Below are 18717 nucleotides of genomic sequence, written 5' to 3'. Positions count from 1 at the left end.
TAAGCTTTTTTAGATATTTACCATGATCGAGATAATCTTTTGTTAAAAATATTCCATCAGAATCAATATACAGTTGTCTGTTATGAAATATATATTAAAAGGCAATTGAAAATAATCTCAATTTATTAAGTTTCATATTTAGCAAAACTAGTAATCTACATTTGTACTGTTTGTAAAAAACATATGAAATCATAATAATGAACTTAATTTAAAAAGTAAATATGTGTTTGCATACTTATAAATATTTACTTATAAATATTAAAAAAATGCAGACAGACTTATACTAAAACACTAAGTCATTTGTATTACTGGAAAGTATTTCATTCATTGCATTTTGTATTACAAAATTTAATATGTTATGTTAATATTTTCATGTAGTATATTCTATATAGCAACTAGCATTTGAATTTCAATTACAATGACTCAATAAACGATCTAAGGAAAAAAATGACCTATTATCCTTTATATATAAATTTTAAAATAATTTTAATCATTAATGATATGTATTATTTACATATCAAAGAAAAAGAATCAGAAGCACCTCTATAACTTTTTTCTCTTACAAATATTATATAAGATTATTAGTCTTAATTATCAGATATCTATTAATCATAGGAAACATGAAATATACATAACTTAGATACGTATATACATAATTGAAAATGGTAAAATATAATCAAAGTGCTTCTTTTTTATCATTTTTATCATGTTGCTAAGAATCATGATGTTTCCAGCTCATCAATTCATCTAACAGTCGTACTAATAAAGGATTTCCACCTAGACATTGAATCTTTTTCCTTACTTCTTTGTCCATATCTTCCAATACGGTTCTTGTGTAGGCGAAAGATCCGAACTTTTCTAGCAAGCTAACACAATATCGTTTTACCTCGTTATCCTTAGTGCGCTGTCTAAGAATATCTTTATTAAGAATGATTAAGGAATAATAATATTCAAATATATTTTAAAAATAACATCTATGAGTCAAGGATACTTAATATTTGTCTGTCCTCTGGATGAGTCCGTAAAGCATGTATAATGGGAAAACTAAATTTTCCTTCTGAGAGATCTTCGCAATAACTTTTATTAAGGGCATACTATAAAATTTATTAATATATATCACAATATCAATTTATTCATTAGATCTAGAAACTTACCTCTTTTACACACAGGTTACAGTAATCATCTCGAATTTGGAAGTAAAGTCCTAACATACTAACTAAAGATACGTAATCTTCTTTAGAGTCAGAAAATAATTGCATTAATCTTATAGCCATATTAAAAAGCCCACCAGTTTCTATAGGAAAAAAATGAAAAAATATGTTATTGAAATCACATGAATTAATTAACATAAATTACGTAAAACTTACTTCTGATTATCATTTGTTTATACGCTGTTTCAGAGGGACATATATAATTATCTCTCCAATACAGTTCCATACCCTGACCTCTATGAAGTTCTAATAACTGCTGCAAATATACTTGCATACCCTAATATCAATTTTAATATTATTAAAATAATTTTATTAATATTAAAATCTACAACAAAGATAGGAGAATTTTTATACAACATGTTTACCTCAGGATGATTTAAAGCAATTACTTTTTCTAAAGCGATAAATAAACCATAATTTGAAGCATTTATTGTACTTGCTACACCATAAATATTATGAGCTACAGGAATGCCCCTTCTTAAAACTGAATTATCTTGAATGTCATCAATTCTGGAAATATTAATAAATAAATATTTTGTAAATACTACAATAATCTTTTCCTTCCATTTTTAATGTAATCACGAATAAGAAAAAAATATCGAAAAAAATGGGAAGATGTTGGTTGATATTTTATATTTTCAAAATATATGTGATTCGTAAACTTACAGGAGACTGGAGGTATGAAGTAGCTGTATAATATCTTCGACAGCGTGGAATTTATCTTGCGGTATTTTTAACCAGTAATTGAAAGCTTGTATTAATTTGGCCCTGATTTGTTTCCCAGGAATTTGGAGAATATAAGTAACTGGTAGCAATAATATCTACAAAAGATTACACTTGCTTTGAAGTATTAAAACACGATCATACGCAATATGATAGTATACGATATTCATTCTTGTCATTTTGACACATTTCTTAACCTCATTTGTCCATGATTCATAACGAAACATAATCTAACCTCATCTTCCTCCTTGTCACCGGAATGCGAATAAGGTGTCTTTTTATTTTCCTCCATAATATATTCCAGCACTTCGAGTTAGATCGTGACTATTTTACTAAATGCAATCAGTTAAGACTAACGCACACGAGAAAATCAATTGTACTGACGAACTGTCGAGCTTCCGCGTGCATAAAAGCCGATACCCCAATACTGACTGTACGCTTCGTCGTCTGCTACGCGATCACGTGTGGTGTTTGTGTACAGGACCCAGGAGTGACGTTACGTAAGTACTTGTGTATTTCATACGCATTTCAGACCTAAAAATACGTTTATTAATATTATAATTTAGTTATGAATTAAAAACTTGTTTTAGCATTTTAAAATAGTAGTATATGTAGTTCGTATAATTATTATGTACTACTTATGATATATCTGCAAAAAGTATTCGCACACCATTGCATCTACTAATAAACGTAAACTAAGCAAATCGTTACTATATTTTTTTCTCAAGGACGTTCATTTAATTCCGACAGATTATTCGTGAAAGTAATCGAAATTTCTAATTTAAAATTCTAAATCTAAAATTCTGCATACATTGTAGACGATTTTAATTTCGTCAATTATTCCAACTTTAAATAGAAAATAATATTCAATAATTGAAACGTATATCTTGCATTCTTGCTTTACAAAAATTTTCAACATGTGTTATTGAATATCAGGAAGATCATTTTTGTGAAGAAAAAATATATACTTTGCCTGATTTCTCTTCTGTGCGTATAGTGAACACTAAGAATGTGACGAAATTAATGAAGTAAACTGTATACATATGGACTTTTTAACGTATATGCTCGAGTTGCAATTACGATTTGATTTAGACTCTCGTAAATAGTGGAAGATACAATTAATCAATTTGATATTTCTTTGCATCGTGATCGGAGACACATTTTACCTTACATTTCGACCGGTTATTCTTATCATTTCATTAAACTGTCTTCCTTATGTAAATTTGTCAAAAGATAAGTGTTCATATATAATAAACATCTATCAATTATTTCCACTTCATATGATTTTTCATTTATACAATATGAATTCACATACAGATAAGTAGATTCAATCGATAAAAGCTCATTTAATCGGATATTAAATAACATTACATTCAAATAAGTAGAGTTTTCTACATCGAATATCACTATTTCATTTTATTCATCTATCTGTCTTATCTTGTAAAAAATATTATACTTGCTAGTTGCAGAATTTACGACGAAGTATAAGTTATTATCATATTTGAACGGCCTTTTACGTGTTGGAAATATTCTTATGCCCAATAGGAACTATCCCTTGCTAGGAAATTTACATATATACCACAGCCTTCTGTATTAAAATTAACAATGATTAAATTTTACTACACAAAACTATATTGTTTATTTTATATACACTATACCTTTTATATAAAACCGAAGCCTTTCCTTGGAAATTTTGGGAACATCCTCTAATACTCTAGCCTAGATTTTATCATAGCTGTAATTAAGCAATTGTTGTCATTCAATCTGATATTCTCAACGCGAGAATTTATTGTAATTTCAACAAATAAATAAAAAAAAAAAAAAATTCAATCTGATTGCAATTGTTCAAGATTTGTGAAAGCGAGATTGGGCTTGAGGTGACGTCACAGGATGGACGTTTTGCTTAAAGAACATCAGGAATGGTTGCATGGTTTTCCCGATAAATGTGGTTGTGGTGGAATACGGCCTTGGGAGCAAGCCTAGCCACGTGTGATTTTGCCACGGAGGTGCCAATATAATGGGACACAAACTCCAAGTAGAAACTGCCTAGCAACGGCGTTTGAAACTTTCTCGATGCTTTCAAACGATTATAGAAAACAAATGCCATCGTACAACGAGGAAAATTTCCACAAGGCTGGCATTTGTGCGATTGCCTTGGAGAGTGTCACATCGAGCATTTCGACAATCGTATTTTGCGCCTAAAATTAGTCTATGCTTAGCAAAGAGTTATCCCGTTGAATGTGGATTTGTTTGAACCCAAGAACATTATTAATAGCGTTCATTAAACTTATTATTCGTTAAACTTATTATTCGTAAAACATACTATTCATTAAACTTACTATTCGTTAAACTTATTAATCATTAGACTTATTATTTGTTAAACTTATTATTCGTTAAACTCTAATATTCGTTAAACTTTGTAGTAGTCTTGTATATACGTATATTGTATAAACATAATCTTGGCTTTGTGAAACAATGGCTGATTCAAGTGAAGAGTTGTTACGCATCCAAAATTGTAACCATAACCCAACATATATATTATTACCGGAAACCCGAGATTTATATTTTTGTTTTACAAATTATTTACGTAAACATGTTCCAAATTACAAAAAAACATTTTTACACAAATTTTAACTTCTTAATATTTCCAAACAAACATGTATTTCTTTAAGTCTATTTTTTGTATTTCCAACAAATACAAGAAATTCAATGAATATTTTTCGTATAAAATAAAAACAAGAAAGATATTATCTACAGAATTCTCATTTGAAGCTTGTTAAGCACAGATATTCTTCGCCTTTCATTATATATGTTACGTTCAAATTACTTATGTTACATTCTCAATAAACAAGGAATTTCAATTGAGAAGTGACAGAAGTATTGTTAACGCGACGGCACGACGTAGTCACAATATTTACTGTAGGATTTGTATATCTTTTGCATTACAATAATTGATTGCATTTAAACTACTCATAAGCAGCACTTTTTTCTTCTTTTGTCCTGAAAATGTGCTGATAACATTGTACATAATTGGTAGCTTATTTTTTGTACTTGTGAGGTTGAGAAAAGAGCGGTGAAGAAGCAAAGTGGAGGGAGAGAAGCAAAGTGGAGGGGGAAGAAGCAAAGTGGAGGGGAAGAAGCAAAGTGGAGGGGAAGAAGCAAAGTGGAGGGGGAAGAAGCAGCGGGTTGGGACACTTCATAAAGGTTTATTGCGTGTGATGACCGCTGGGGAAAACTCGCCAAATTCCCCTACAGACACTCACAGATCGTTCCCTACCTCTGAGAGCCGGCAAGGTAAGAATAGTTACCTGCAAAAGAAGCTTTACTAAACTTATTAAATTGACCATCAACCTTTATTTTACTTGTCAGCCTATTTATTTTACTGGTAAGTACTCTGTCAACTTATTATTCTAATAGCAAGTAATCTTTGCTGTTACATTCTTTCGAGAATTGATTGTAATTTCAACAAATAAATAAAAAAAAAAAAAAATTCTTTCGAGTCCAGAGTCTTGACCAAACCTGCTCTTGTAATTATGTTAAAAAGTGTCACGATTCAAGCCATCAAAAGCTTATTGTCGTTCCTGCATAAAAAAGTGTTGTAAAATCACAAAAAATTATTGAAAAGTAAATTTTTAATACAGAGAAAATGAGTACATAAATATTTCTTTCATTATTGATATAATTTAACATCAAATTAAGATACAAATGTAATTTTTCCCACATATTTTCTATTCAATAAATGTGTTTAAAAACACTTATCTGTTTTTATTACTTTAAATATACTTAAATGTGCGTTCAAGGAGATGCTGCAAATATCTAATTATTTTCAGTGTTATAATGTAAGGAAAAGCATTCAGAGAAGGGTACCCAAAATCATTTTTTTAAAACTATGTCATTTTTTATTGGAATATTAAATCTGAAGTTTGTGCAGTATCGATTTTGTGGGCTTTTCATAAATATCGCGATTTTATAAACGGAATAGAGTTTCAACTTTGGATATTTCAGAACACAATTGTGACAGATATTCCAAATAACTCCTTAATCATGGTAGTCACGGTTTGCATTGTTTGCGCGTTAAGAATGACCTAATCACCATAACTGACCTTTCACCGTTCAATTCTCAACTGTCTTTTACCCTGAGTGTACTTATGATGTTGACAGAGATACGCGTGGCATTGTCTCTGATCACGATAACATTATTTTTTGTTCTGAATGAACGCGTGTACAGTAACCGCGTGTGCAAACAATGACCTGATTGGAATGCATATCTGTAAGCCACGGCACTTTCATTTGCCACAATTCATTGGCTACATCAAAAAACAAATTGCAGTACTGAGTGATTTATTTTTATAAAAAATAACTATACAATAACTTACAAAAGATCTTACTTAATACATATGTACAATTTGCACAAATATATATCGCTGTTGCAACGTAATAATGACGTAATTGCAAATTTATAAATTTTAAGGTAAGTACATTACTAGTCTCAGATATATCAGGATCTAATTTCTCTTCAGTATGAAAGTTTCATAATTTTCCGAATGTTCTGGTCCACTGATGCTAGGTAAGGCAATGAGTGCAGTAGCAACAATTTATCCCGCAACAGTTTTATCGATCTCGCTCGCATCAATCAAAAGTTCAATTTCTCCTTAATAACGAAATAGTCGCGATATTAAATGCGCGCACGTCCAAATAAACGAACGGTCCTTTCCTTAAGTGACGTTGAGTGTTACAGAAATATTCGTTATTTCTGTCGCACTCTGTGGTAATATTGACGTAAGTGTTAGTTGCGTCGCAGACATTTATTCTGACCAAAATAATATATTTATTTAAAAGTAATTATAGGATGCCAACAATATTGTTTATCAACATAATAAATTATTTCCTTCGTTGTTTAATTATAAGCTTTAATAAATGAAATTAGTGTTTCCCGTCTCCTGAAAAATCACTGTTTTGCAATTGCATCACTGTTAAACTTGAACGACGATATATAAAAAGTTCTCATTATTTGAGTAATTGTTTCTTAACTAGTACATAACGTTTTCTCTGCATTCAATTATTGAATTTCATATCGTTTCTTTTCATATAATTTCTAGAATATAGTATGCTTATTTGTGCGTAAAGTTTAATGCAAATATAAATTAAAAATTTGTTTGAACTCTGACTAGTTCACGACGTTCGTTTCTCTTCGGAATCCATACTTGTAATTCGTTCAACGTGTGAAACGTTCAGAAGTTTCGTTTGTTATATTATATACAACTTGACATAATTCAGGTAATTTCTTGATTAACTTAATTTCAGTGTTAACTGGTTTTGAAATACCTATATTGGTAATGAATTTATGTACAATTATTGGATTTCATTAACCAGTCATGATAACAAAATAGATTTATAAATTGTTTTGCGTATTTACAGACTGAAAGACTTGAAAAACTATATAATCGGGTCATTTATAATTACAAACCTAATTATAATATTGAACATTCATACAAATCAGTCATGTTTGACGAAATAACGGAGGTATCAATTTTTTAAGAACCAAATTTTAGTATTCTGTACTTGATTTAATAAAATCTTTCGAACTAAATAATATTTATTAGCTATACTTTAAAGCTGCACACGATTTTTATTATTTGAGAATAATTGACCAATGTCAATGGTACACACTGTACTTAATATACTATTATGAGTACATCATTTACAATTTCTCCCCGCTGAGATTGAGCACATTATAATACGAATGATCCGGGAACCTATCTAATTCGATGTAATCAGTTTCGTCGAGTAAAAGGCCTTCTGCTAAACTGACGAGTTCCCCAAAGGATGGCCTACATGCTGGATCTTTGTCCCAGCAATAATACATAATGTTATAAAGCTCTCTCTTGCAGTGTTCTGGCCTGTCTAGCCTGTAGCCCTCTTTGATTCTCCTCATTACCTACAAGAAAAGATTATATATCAGTATATCTTAATTAAATACCTATCCTAATCAAATAGCTAGTAGAAGTATTGTATACAAATATTTGAAAAGTTCTTATAGAAAATTTTCAGGAGGAAAAAAATCCTTAAGCATTAATGTAATCCAAATTCATAAAACAGAAAAATATATCTGTAGAAAATCCTGTATGTGCCACCTATTAGCTGTAAAGAAATCTCAATATTCTATTCATTTAGATAGACGCTATAGACAAAAGCCAAGAAACAAGTTTTTCAGGAGGAAAAAAATCCTTAAGCATTAATGTAATCCAAATTCATAAAACAGAAAAATATATCTGTAGAAAATCCTGTATGTGCCACCTATTAGTTGTAAAGAAATCTCAATATTCTATTCATTTAGATAGACGCTATAGACAAAAGCCAAGAAACAATTAATTTATTGACAGTTATATTTTTCTCTATAGAGACGACATTGTGACGCCATCTTTCAGCATTGCTAGTAACTATTTAGAACAGGAGATTGTAGTTAAATTCCATACTACAGTGTTTTTATTACTATTGTTACAATTAGTACATTTTCCAATAAAAGTATTTCAATTTTAGTATTTTCTTACTACAGTACAATGTTTTCTACAAGCACTCTTCATTTAAGCACGATAGAAGCTCTATTATCAAAATATCGACTATCAGGATACCGATTAATGAAAAATTTTGGGGGTAGTCTTTTCAAAAATTGAAAAATAAGAATGGAAACTAAAATTAGTAAATTCTTATATAAATTTTATATTTTTCTTTCAGAAATTGTTATATTTTTATCGTAATTTTGTTTTATATTTATGTCTTTGTTTCTTCTTATTATTAATATTAACAAGTCAGTTGAAAATTAGTATTATATTTTTATGTGAAAACAAAGTTATTCTATTATATGAAAAATTCAATTACTCCAATAACGTGTTATGATTATATTGAAATATTGTAATATGCTAATTAAATACACTTTGATGATTATCTAATAAAACTGAGATAGAATAAAGATAAAACGTTTCCTAAAGTGAATAGTGTGTGGGATGTTTAGTACGTAAAATATTTTTAATGCTAATATTACAATTAACTTTATATTTACTTTACAGGTGAAGTATTTCCTTATAAAGGAATAATATAAAGGAATTATACAGGGTGGTTGGTAACTGGTGGTGGAAGTCGAAAATATAGAATAAAAATTTTTTTTTTTTAATTTTTCCATCGAGACAACGATCTATAGTGAGATTCGTTATAACGAGACGTGATAAAGTGCACGCGTACCGAGCGAAAATTCAAAGTCGATTTTCTCGAAAACAAAGCCTCAAACGAAAAATTGTTATTCTATATTTTCGACTTCTTTTTTCGCGTAGAATCACCCCCTTTCCGCTTGTACCACCAGTTACCAACCCCCCTGTATAATTCTAAAATCAATATTTTGGACATTTTTTTCATTGAAATTGGTTTAATCAAAATTGTCTTGATGGACTTAAGACAAATAATTGTTCTTTTTCTCTCCAGTATAATACAATATTATATGTATTTACAGTGTACAGGATGAGTCATAAACGCATGCCCATACTTCAGGAGGTGAACCTACACACAAATGAAGTAATGAACATATGTCGTGTCACATGCTCAGAAGCAATAATAGGGTAGACAAAACATCCTGCATGACATAGCCATCGAAACAATAATCAGATAGTAACAGAATAACCACGTCTGATATACACCCGACGATAACCCTTGCAGAGGGATCAAACCTTAGTATAAGAACCCTTCTAAATCAGCACTCAACACCCTTTTTGTTATAACATCCTGAACCGTCGCTCTGTTGGATTCGTACAATAAATTTTACTACCATATCTAAAGTTCAAATTTTTTAACTTAGTGAAACGTTCAAACTACCACGCGAGAGGATCACCGGTGATCTGTTAATTTCGTGATTTCTGTGTCTCCTACGTGACAATCGCATATACCTTAGTTCTCGAGTTGTAGGCAGCTATTACAGCAAATGTTCGAAGAGTACGTCTCGTGCCACAACATATGCCACTATACATCTTAACATTAAGAATTCCCTATTCCATACTCGCTCGAAAATACCAAGAATTCTTCAAATAGTCTTAAATCTATTTTGTATCCGTCTTCGCGGATCATTGTTCACCTGCGTTGAATACACAATACGTTCGAAATGGCTTCAGAAACAAAAGCTTAATGGATTTAGGTCATGACGGCCATCCACCTCAGCCTATCCATCACTTCGCGAGGAAGCTGAATATTCTTACGGTAAAAGCGAAACAAGAGGAAAGCTCGCAAACATTTTCTTTAATTATTTATACCTAACTCGAAAAATATGGTGGGTAAGGCATGCGTTCATATGACGTTTTCTGCTTATCGTAGTGCGTACATTCATTCCTTAAAATATGGGCATGCATTTAACTCATCCTCTACATAATATTCTAGAATTAAATATGCATAAAAATACATGTATCGTACATTTTTTTTCACACGATTGAAACAAACGATATTTTTTCTAAACTTTTACTACAAAATGTAGACCCATTTTGGCATCATTCTCGCAAGACAGAATTTAGACTTTTTTCTCACAAAAAAATATATAATTTATATTAGTTCCATTCGACCTATTGATAGTATATTTTATTGTAACAATTTACATGTGTCTTAATCCTCATTGAAATGAAGTATCTGTTAGGTAGATGATACATTTACACTGTACATGGGAGTGTGCATGTAAGCGTCAGAGGACGTCCAGGTCTTACTTGAGACAAAAGACTGTTGTTAGATGTTAGAAGCTTCTAGAATAGTCTGTTTGACAACAAGCGTGCGTGTAAGAAGGTTATCGAGGTCTTCAGAGTGTAATATATATATATATATCGATGTTGTGTGCTAATAAAGTTATTAATTTATTATACCTTAACAGTATCAAATATTTATGCGAGTGTTTTCATCAAAAGTAAATCCACTCCTTCGATGTAATCACACCGAGCGGATTAATTGAAAAATATTTGATCTTATTGTTTAGAAATCTTTAGTTGAAAGAAAATCTTTCGAATTTTAATAAATTCTGAAATAGCGTACCTCTGCGGCGGCTAAGCCGGGATAAGGCGTAGAACCCAGCGTTACAATTTCCCATATTAATACCCCGAAACTCCATATATCCGATTTCACGGAAAAGATGTTATCGTAGAGACTCTCCGGAGCCATCCATCTGATGGGCAGCCGACCTTCGGACTTCCTTTCGTATATTTGATTAGCAGCCACATCCCTGGCAAATCCGAAGTCTGCGACTTTGCATGCATGATTCTCGTCTATCAATATATTTCTCGCGGCTAGATCTCTATGTATAATTCCTTTCGAAGCCAAATATTCCATACCTTTGGCTATCTATAATATGTAAATAGTACTTGAATATAACATTCATTAATGTTTGCCTCTGAAATGTAGTTATTGTATACAAATGACCTGAGAGATCATATATTTAGTTGATTCTATTTTTTATTAAGCTATTAAGTATATACAGGGTGATTGGTAAAACTGGCGGTACAAGCGGAAAGGGGGTGATTCTAGGCGAAAAAAGAAGTCGAAAATATAGAATAAAATTTTTTTTTTAATTTTTCCATCGAGACAACGATCTACAGTGAGATCCGTTTTAACGAGACGTGATAAAGTGCACGCGTACCGAGCGAAAATTCAAAGTCGATTTTCTCGAAAACAAAGCCTCAAACGAAAAATTTTTATTCTATATTTTCGACTTCTTTTTTTGCGTAGAATCACCCCCTTTCCGCTTGTACCACCAGTTACCAACCACCCTGTATAAAACCGTAGACAAATATCTACTTTTAATAATGGATTCAGCTAACCAATTACGTTTTGTTTTGTTCTTGCGCTATTAAATATAATAATATTCTCTTTCATAGAAGTTATGATAGAAATAATGTTTTTTCTTGCTATTAGATGTATTAGTATTTGAAAAAATATATATTAGTGTTTTACTTGTATTAATCGTACTGTAACTAAAGTGAACAAACTGAGTTACAGTGTGGAATAATACAAATAGAAAATAACATATACATTTTTTAATATAATAATTATTTAAATATAATAATTTCAAATGTAATAATTATAATAATTAAATATAATACTCAGGGTGCATATTCTTTACCGGAAATGTTAGTTACACTACGGATTCGCTTTAAGATTCGAGATTTGGGAAAATTTGCGCATAAAATGACATTTGCATAACACGGTTTGAGAATTGAGGAAATCCCTGTACAGAACGGCACGCAATGAAAATTCTTAAGTGCAAGCGCATCTTAAATTTGCATATGGAATTTTTGAATATTGAAATTTCAAATTTGCTTTTAGTTCGCGGAATATTAACGTTTTGCACCTCAGAGTTTCTTCGCTGTAGAGTAACAGCAACTAAAGGCTTCTCTAATAAAAAATCGATAAAATTTTTTGAAACCGATATAAGTAGAAACCATATATAAATTAACAAAGCTCAGAAGATGAAAACATTTTACCAGGAAAAGAAGGCTCTCGTTTGATGATGTTTAACAGTGATGAAGAAGAAACTGTTGCCTATGTAATATTGACATGTGATACTTTTAATTAATTATTGATAGTTTTAATAAGCATATTTCTTTTAGTTACAAGAAGAAAGTAGTATATTTTTGTTAATTTTTTGAACACCTAATTTTTCAAAAGTTAACTGTCGTATTATACGAAGGATCGTATTCTTAATAATGAGTTACGTATATATAGATTTTAACCAATTGGCATGTATTACGTAGTAAGCTTTGTATGATAAAGATATATAAAATTTAATTTATGTATTTTAATAAGCATAGATGTTATAATTATTATTCATTTAAATAATATTTTTTATTTTTTAAAAGTATGATCAATTACTGGCTCATTTTTTACTACGTAACCAACTCTACATTTGGCTCCTTTTCTAGTTTCTGATTTTCTATTCCATATCTCATAACATTTAGACGATTTAAAAAGCTAAAAAGTGATATGTAGTATCAGGATGTTTATGGAAAAATCTTTTTACGTATATATGAATAGTATTCAATAATATAAATTATTAAATTACCAATAATATATTATGTATATTTATTGTCACTCTTTTAACTTCCAAATCATTTTATTTTCAGTTTCTAAATACTGTAGCTACGTAACCAAATCAACATATTAGTTGACCAAAATTCAAGAACGGAAAGAAATTAATAAGCATATAACGCCATTAACGATATTTTCATTTTTATAGTTAGCATTTAAAATGATTATGTTCCTCTTATGTAGAAAAATCAAGTTTTATTGTGTCTTTATCAAATTTTTTGTACAAAATAATTCATAAAATTGGTATTTAAAGATGCGTGTTATTAAAAAGTTGTCGTTTGAAGAAAAAATTATTGTACACGACATTCACGATGTTCACGATATTCAGGACTAGTGCCTTTTTTTCAAATAGTAAATATTTACTAAAGGTGAAATGTGAAGAAGTTCTAATGTTTTCTATAGCAAATATGATAGCATAGGTGAACTTTTTATTCTTCCAATATTTTTTGAGAAACGAAAGTGGCCTTCAGTGTTTTAAATGGGATACTATCTACATGTTTTTTATATTTTATGAAAGAAACTGTCAAGATAAATTCAACCGTGTGGTATTAAGATCAGACAAATTTAGAAGCGAAAGAATTAAATCGAACATTTCGTAATGTTATATTTATTAATATGCTGCACTCTTTGTTTATTGCAATATTGTTTCTCTGTTCAGAAACTTTCATTTCTATTTCACCCATATCGTTTATAAACAATTTGGCAGTTTCTCCGTGTGTAGAACTTATTTATGTAATTAATAATTATATAAGGAATTTTATCCGTTAAAAAATGATTCGAGAAACGTACTCGACTTGTTCCTAGTAACAGTCCTCCCGTAATCCAAATTTATAATAAACGCATTTATAATACATATTTTCAAGTCTAGTTCTTACAGAGGGAAGATCTAGACCATTTAAAAATCTTGCAACCATAAAATACTTTCTTCCGTCTTTTCTATTAAAAGTTTCTTCATCATCACCTTCATTTTTTGTATCAGTATCATCGTCAGAATGTTTACTTTGTATATCTACGTCATTGAAAGCATCGTCGTATTCATTTTGAATCTATATTTGAGTATCGCTTACATTCGTTAAAATTAAAACAGTTTCAGTTAAACCTTCCGATATTTCGAATATCACTTAGTTCCCAGATGATACAAACAATTGATATGATCGAATCAAATATATGCCAAACGCGACAATAATCCAATTAATGCTCAAAATACAAAACAGTATGAGTAAATACAAAGTACAAAAGAAAATACAAATTATTTTATCTCCTAAAGCGTGAATTATAGAATTTCCTAACAGCCAGAGGAACAACAATTGAAACAATTGCAAGTCATGAATGACGCAACACGGATAAAATGTGACTTGATAACATATCATACCTGGTAAACAAATCCAGTTAAGTCCCTGGACGTCAATCCGGGTCCACCATGATTTCTTTCTTCTCTAGATGCTCTTAGAAAGCTCTGTAGCTTTCCACCGCTTACGTATTCTAAAATCACGAACATCGGTTCGCGCTCTGTACAGCAACCTAACAATCTGACTACGTTGGGATGGGGATCCAAATTTTTCATGACTCGTAACTCTTGCGCAAGATCTAGCCGCTCTCTTTCAGTGGCATTTTCTTTCAACGTCTTCACCGCCACGATAGTTGCTCCTGATTTCCCATCAATATCTAAGGCCTCGCATTTCCACACTTGACCAAAGCAACCCTCGCCAAGGATATTAAAGACCTGTTGAACAAGATTTGAAAAATAAGGAATTTAGTTATTCCTTAGACGAAAATTGTAATATGTAAAAATGTTGTTTCGGAGATTAACTCTCAGACTGTAGATATTTATGCATTTATTGCATTCCAAGTCGTTAATAAAACCTATACAAAATTTATTAGTTTCAAAATTGTCACAGTGATTAGACGTTAATTATTATTATAGATCCCATTTCTTTAGCTGTTTCATAACAAAAAGTGGATTTGTTGCAGTCTGTTAATCGCGCAGTTTATATTTTATACATGCACGTAATTATTAGAAAATGTATTAAGATCAAAATGTATGAAAATAACTTTATATATCAGGAACATCGAAAATATAAAATACAATATATGTATTTGGGGCATCTTATGAAAAAATTAAATTTGAATGATTTTATTGTATATGTTAAATTGTAATTTGTGGGAAAATGTAAATTTGTAATCAAATAATTACCATATTTGTTTCGAAGCGAATTGTTTCTAAATTGTTATAATTACCAACCTTTAAACGATGCCGTGGAAATTCCCATTTGTCTTCTTGTTTGTTCTGTGCACTTTGATTCTCTTTTTCCCAGGGTTCATACCGATTGTTATGCGCTTTTGGCCCTCGCCATCTTTTTAAGACAAGCGATGGATCGTCTGATATATTTGAGACACTGACTGAAGCTTGCTCTTTCTACATAAACAAATATAAGAAAATTATTGTTTCGGAAAGTTCTAAAAAAATTCTATTCAATTGCTTCACTTCTTTTACAATAAATTGATCATGCATACTAAAATTTGTAAGTGTTAATGAATAAATTATTTTTTAATTATTGAAAAAGGAATTGTTAAAAGATGTATATTAAAGATAACTATATTAAATTAAAAAAATATTTGAGAGATCTATAAAATGTTATATTAAAGATTTATATTATGAAAAGTGTTTTCAATGTTTAATTATGTCATTATTTCATGCATGACCCTTTTCATAGTATTAAGATAGAACTCTGTGTAACTTTATGCTGCAATGAATAATAATATTTTACAATGCCGATAGTGTAAAATATTATTACGATAATAATACAAAACTAAGAATTTTTATAAAATTTATTTATTATATATACTACAATTGTTTGTCAAAACGTATAATAAAAGTTATTTGAAAAAAGCATAAAAAATACTGTAGTAAAAATATAACAAAAGGATATTTGGAATAAATATAACAATTTCAGCTAAAAATCGTTAAATCTTTTTCACACTATCGCGTTTGAACGAAGCAATGCATTTATCAACTTCATTATAGATTAACTCGATTTTTGGAATTTTTATTAATGTTCAGAAGCAGACCACGAAACTCATACGATTGACAAATTTTAAGGTTTTTAAAGATCTAATATAGGATTCCTTGTTTCAACTTAGTGTGAAACATTTTCTTAAAACATTAAAAAATTGTATTAAAAAATTGTTAAAATGAGAGTAACATTCAGGAGCTACGTAAAAATTCGAGAATTGCAATAAGATAAAATTGTATATTTTACTATACATCGTGAGCCTGAATTCGTGATACAAGTGAAATTTAAGGAGATTCTATGGCTCGATATAAACTAGAATCGAGAATAACAGAACTACGTTAACGCTCCGTTTTGAAGAGAATGAAGTTCGAACATGTTTTGTCAAGAATTATCTCGAATACACGTATGTTTGTGTATACAGGTGGTTGGTAACTGGATTCTACGCGAAAAAAGAAGTCGAAAATATAGAATAAACATTTTTCGTTCGAGGCTTTGATTTCGAGAAAATCGACTTTGAATTTACGCTCGGTACGCGTGCACTTTATCACGTCTCGTTACAACGGATTTCACTTGTAGATCGTTGTCTCGATGGAAAAATGAAAAAAAATGTTTATTCTATATTTTGATTATATTTACCAAAATGATATTTGACCTGATGGTAATACATATCCAAGAAATGCCGTTGCTATAGATAGAAATAAAATTGAAACTTCAATTGATCAAACTTGAAATAATTTAAATGAATAATAAAATATATTACGTGCAATATGTAAATATATAATAAAAAAATAAAATGATGCTCCATTTATATGAATTAATCGAATGAATCATCCTGAATTTATATCTTTTATAATATTTGAAATTCTATTAAATGCAATATTGATATTTGGACAATAGTGTATTGATTGAAAAATAATCCTGAAATAATTTGAATTATTAAAAATATTCCAAGTACTGATCCAAAATTTCATAAATAATTAATATTGATTGGTGTTGGTAAATTAATAAATGGTACCACCAGTTACCAACCACCCTGTATACTTTCTCAAAAGCGAACAGTTCAACCTAATTTTCATTTTTGTTTTATTTTGAGCCACACAATCTTTCTAACTTGGCTGGTACTAGGAATTTTTAGGCTCACGGTGTGTTTCCAACGATTTCATCTACAGAACGTGTTTCCATACCGTGTCTTCTTTGGATTTCCGATTCCTGCAAAATTTGTTTCTCAGGGACCACGCACCCATACCGAGGCCCACGACGAGCACGCAGACCGCCGTGACTGGTACCAACGTCATCGCTATATCTTGGGAAGGCGGTGCCTCGGCAGGTGCAATTTTCGAGCTGAGAGGTGGCCCCTCGACCTCGTTCTCCTCCATGGGCTGTTGCGGAACACCGGTGGTGCCAGGACCGGGATCAACCTCGGACTGCTTCGCGTCTTCAGGCTGTAACTTCGTCGTTTTCGGAATACTGGGTGGCACAGCCACTGGTGACGGCGGTATCCCCAATTTACGGAATAATCCCTGTCCAGGAACTACTCCTGGTAACAATGGCGGCCGTCTTCTGCCAGCAGAACCTACAGGGCTCCTGCCGAGGAAAAATTGGAATAGAGTCGAGCCATGTCGGTCACTGAAACGTTTTCCAGTCGATTCAAACATATTGTTAACGAACTGGAGCATGAATAATGGAACGGGCTACTGGTAGTTCTCTGAAAGGTCATAGCCGTTCCTCGTGATTTATCGACGAAACTTTCTAGCAAGTTGGTTGATACTTGTAGATTCGTCCAAGTCTGTGGCTTCTCCGCTCGATCGACCACGGGACAGTTTAAGGAAAATTGTGGTGTTGGTTTGGAAGCACGATACAGATTGGTAATTCGAGGATTTGCAGCAATGAGAAAGTAGCTCTGATATTTGAAGACTTGCAATAATTAGGTTGCGTGATGTTGCAGAAGAACTGTATTTAATTAAATCATGAAGTTGTGGGTCTTATGAGAAAGATTTTCATAGAACCGAAGAATTTTCATTCGATGATAAGTTGAAATATAGATAATTCTTTATAACATTGATAACAGTTTAGCTTGTAATTATGAAGTGTATTATTATCACCTTAATCTTCCAATTGATAAATGTTCAATTGCAATCTAGTGAAAGAAGACTACAATCGATGATGAAAGCCGCAAATGAAGAACAATTTTTAAATTCAAGTTTATCTTTCTATTTGATTTTGAAATACTGTGCTGCGTTCTCAAACATTTAAAAGTATCAGTAACTTCTAAACTATGTATACAGATTAATATTAATTAAACTAAAGCAACTTAACAACTTAGATTAATATTATTCGTTTCTTAAAACACGTTGTGGGCAGTTATTTAAAAGTTATTTAAAAGACTGTTCAAATCAAAGACTCTTCGAATCCATCAGATTATTTTTTTCTTCGATTATTTCACTTTAAAATAATTGTTTTTAATCATTTAATAACGTAATAGTCAGAAGATCAATAAAGATGTGCATCTCTGATCTGCATCTAAATTGTATTTATTAGAAGGAAAAGAATTGTGTAGGTTTTATATTCAAAAATGCAGAATTATATTTCTAGGAATATTAATTGACTATATTAAATTTTGGAAAATGGATTGAATTACTGGAAAATGGAGCTGATCCTCATTGCAA

General features: G+C 30.7%; 3 protein-coding genes and 1 long non-coding RNA gene across 5 annotated transcripts in view; 1 reads left to right on the top strand and 3 right to left on the bottom strand.

The window, feature by feature from the left end:
- Positions 1–18717, bottom strand: part of LOC117162475 (uncharacterized) — a 417893-nt gene that overhangs the window by 124093 nt on the left and 275083 nt on the right. The gene's annotated exons all lie outside the window — the stretch shown is intronic.
- qm (geranylgeranyl pyrophosphate synthase quemao) lies at positions 686–2309 on the bottom strand. Its single transcript, XM_033341363.2, has 7 exons — positions 2170–2309; positions 1878–2032; positions 1577–1721; positions 1368–1488; positions 1155–1294; positions 992–1094; positions 686–918 (listed from the first exon to the last, which is right to left on the bottom strand). Exons 1-7 carry the CDS (start codon positions 2224–2226, stop codon positions 713–715), a joined length of 927 nt encoding a protein of 308 aa, XP_033197254.1. The 5' UTR covers positions 2227–2309; the 3' UTR covers positions 686–712.
- On the top strand, positions 2298–17416 carry LOC143303180 (uncharacterized). The gene is made up of 3 exons (XR_013059283.1): positions 2298–2434; positions 3785–5228; positions 17281–17416. It is a non-coding gene; the product is annotated as an uncharacterized LOC143303180 (long non-coding RNA).
- Cad96Ca (tyrosine kinase receptor Cad96Ca) overlaps positions 6259–18717 on the bottom strand; it is a 75851-nt gene continuing 63392 nt past the window's right edge. Inside the window, exons 4-8 of one of the 2 annotated variants that reach the window (XM_033341360.2) lie at positions 17236–17635; positions 15280–15453; positions 14410–14760; positions 10989–11294; positions 6259–7872 (exon numbers count right to left, since the gene is read on the bottom strand). In XM_033341360.2, coding sequence (XP_033197251.1) covers positions 7636–7872; positions 10989–11294; positions 14410–14760; positions 15280–15453; positions 17236–17635 — 1468 coding nt within the window. In that variant the 3' untranslated portion in view covers positions 6259–7635. The remainder of the gene's footprint in view (positions 7873–10988; positions 11295–14409; positions 14761–15279; positions 15454–17235; positions 17636–18717) is intronic. The other variant, XM_076617656.1, reaches the window with a different exon arrangement.

The sequence above is a fragment of the Bombus vancouverensis genome, chromosome 1 (assembly GCF_051014615.1).
Source record: "Bombus vancouverensis nearcticus chromosome 1, iyBomVanc1_principal, whole genome shotgun sequence".
Lineage (NCBI taxonomy): Eukaryota > Metazoa > Arthropoda > Insecta > Hymenoptera > Apidae > Bombus > Bombus vancouverensis.
This window is presented reverse-complemented; position numbering and strand designations above follow the sequence as displayed.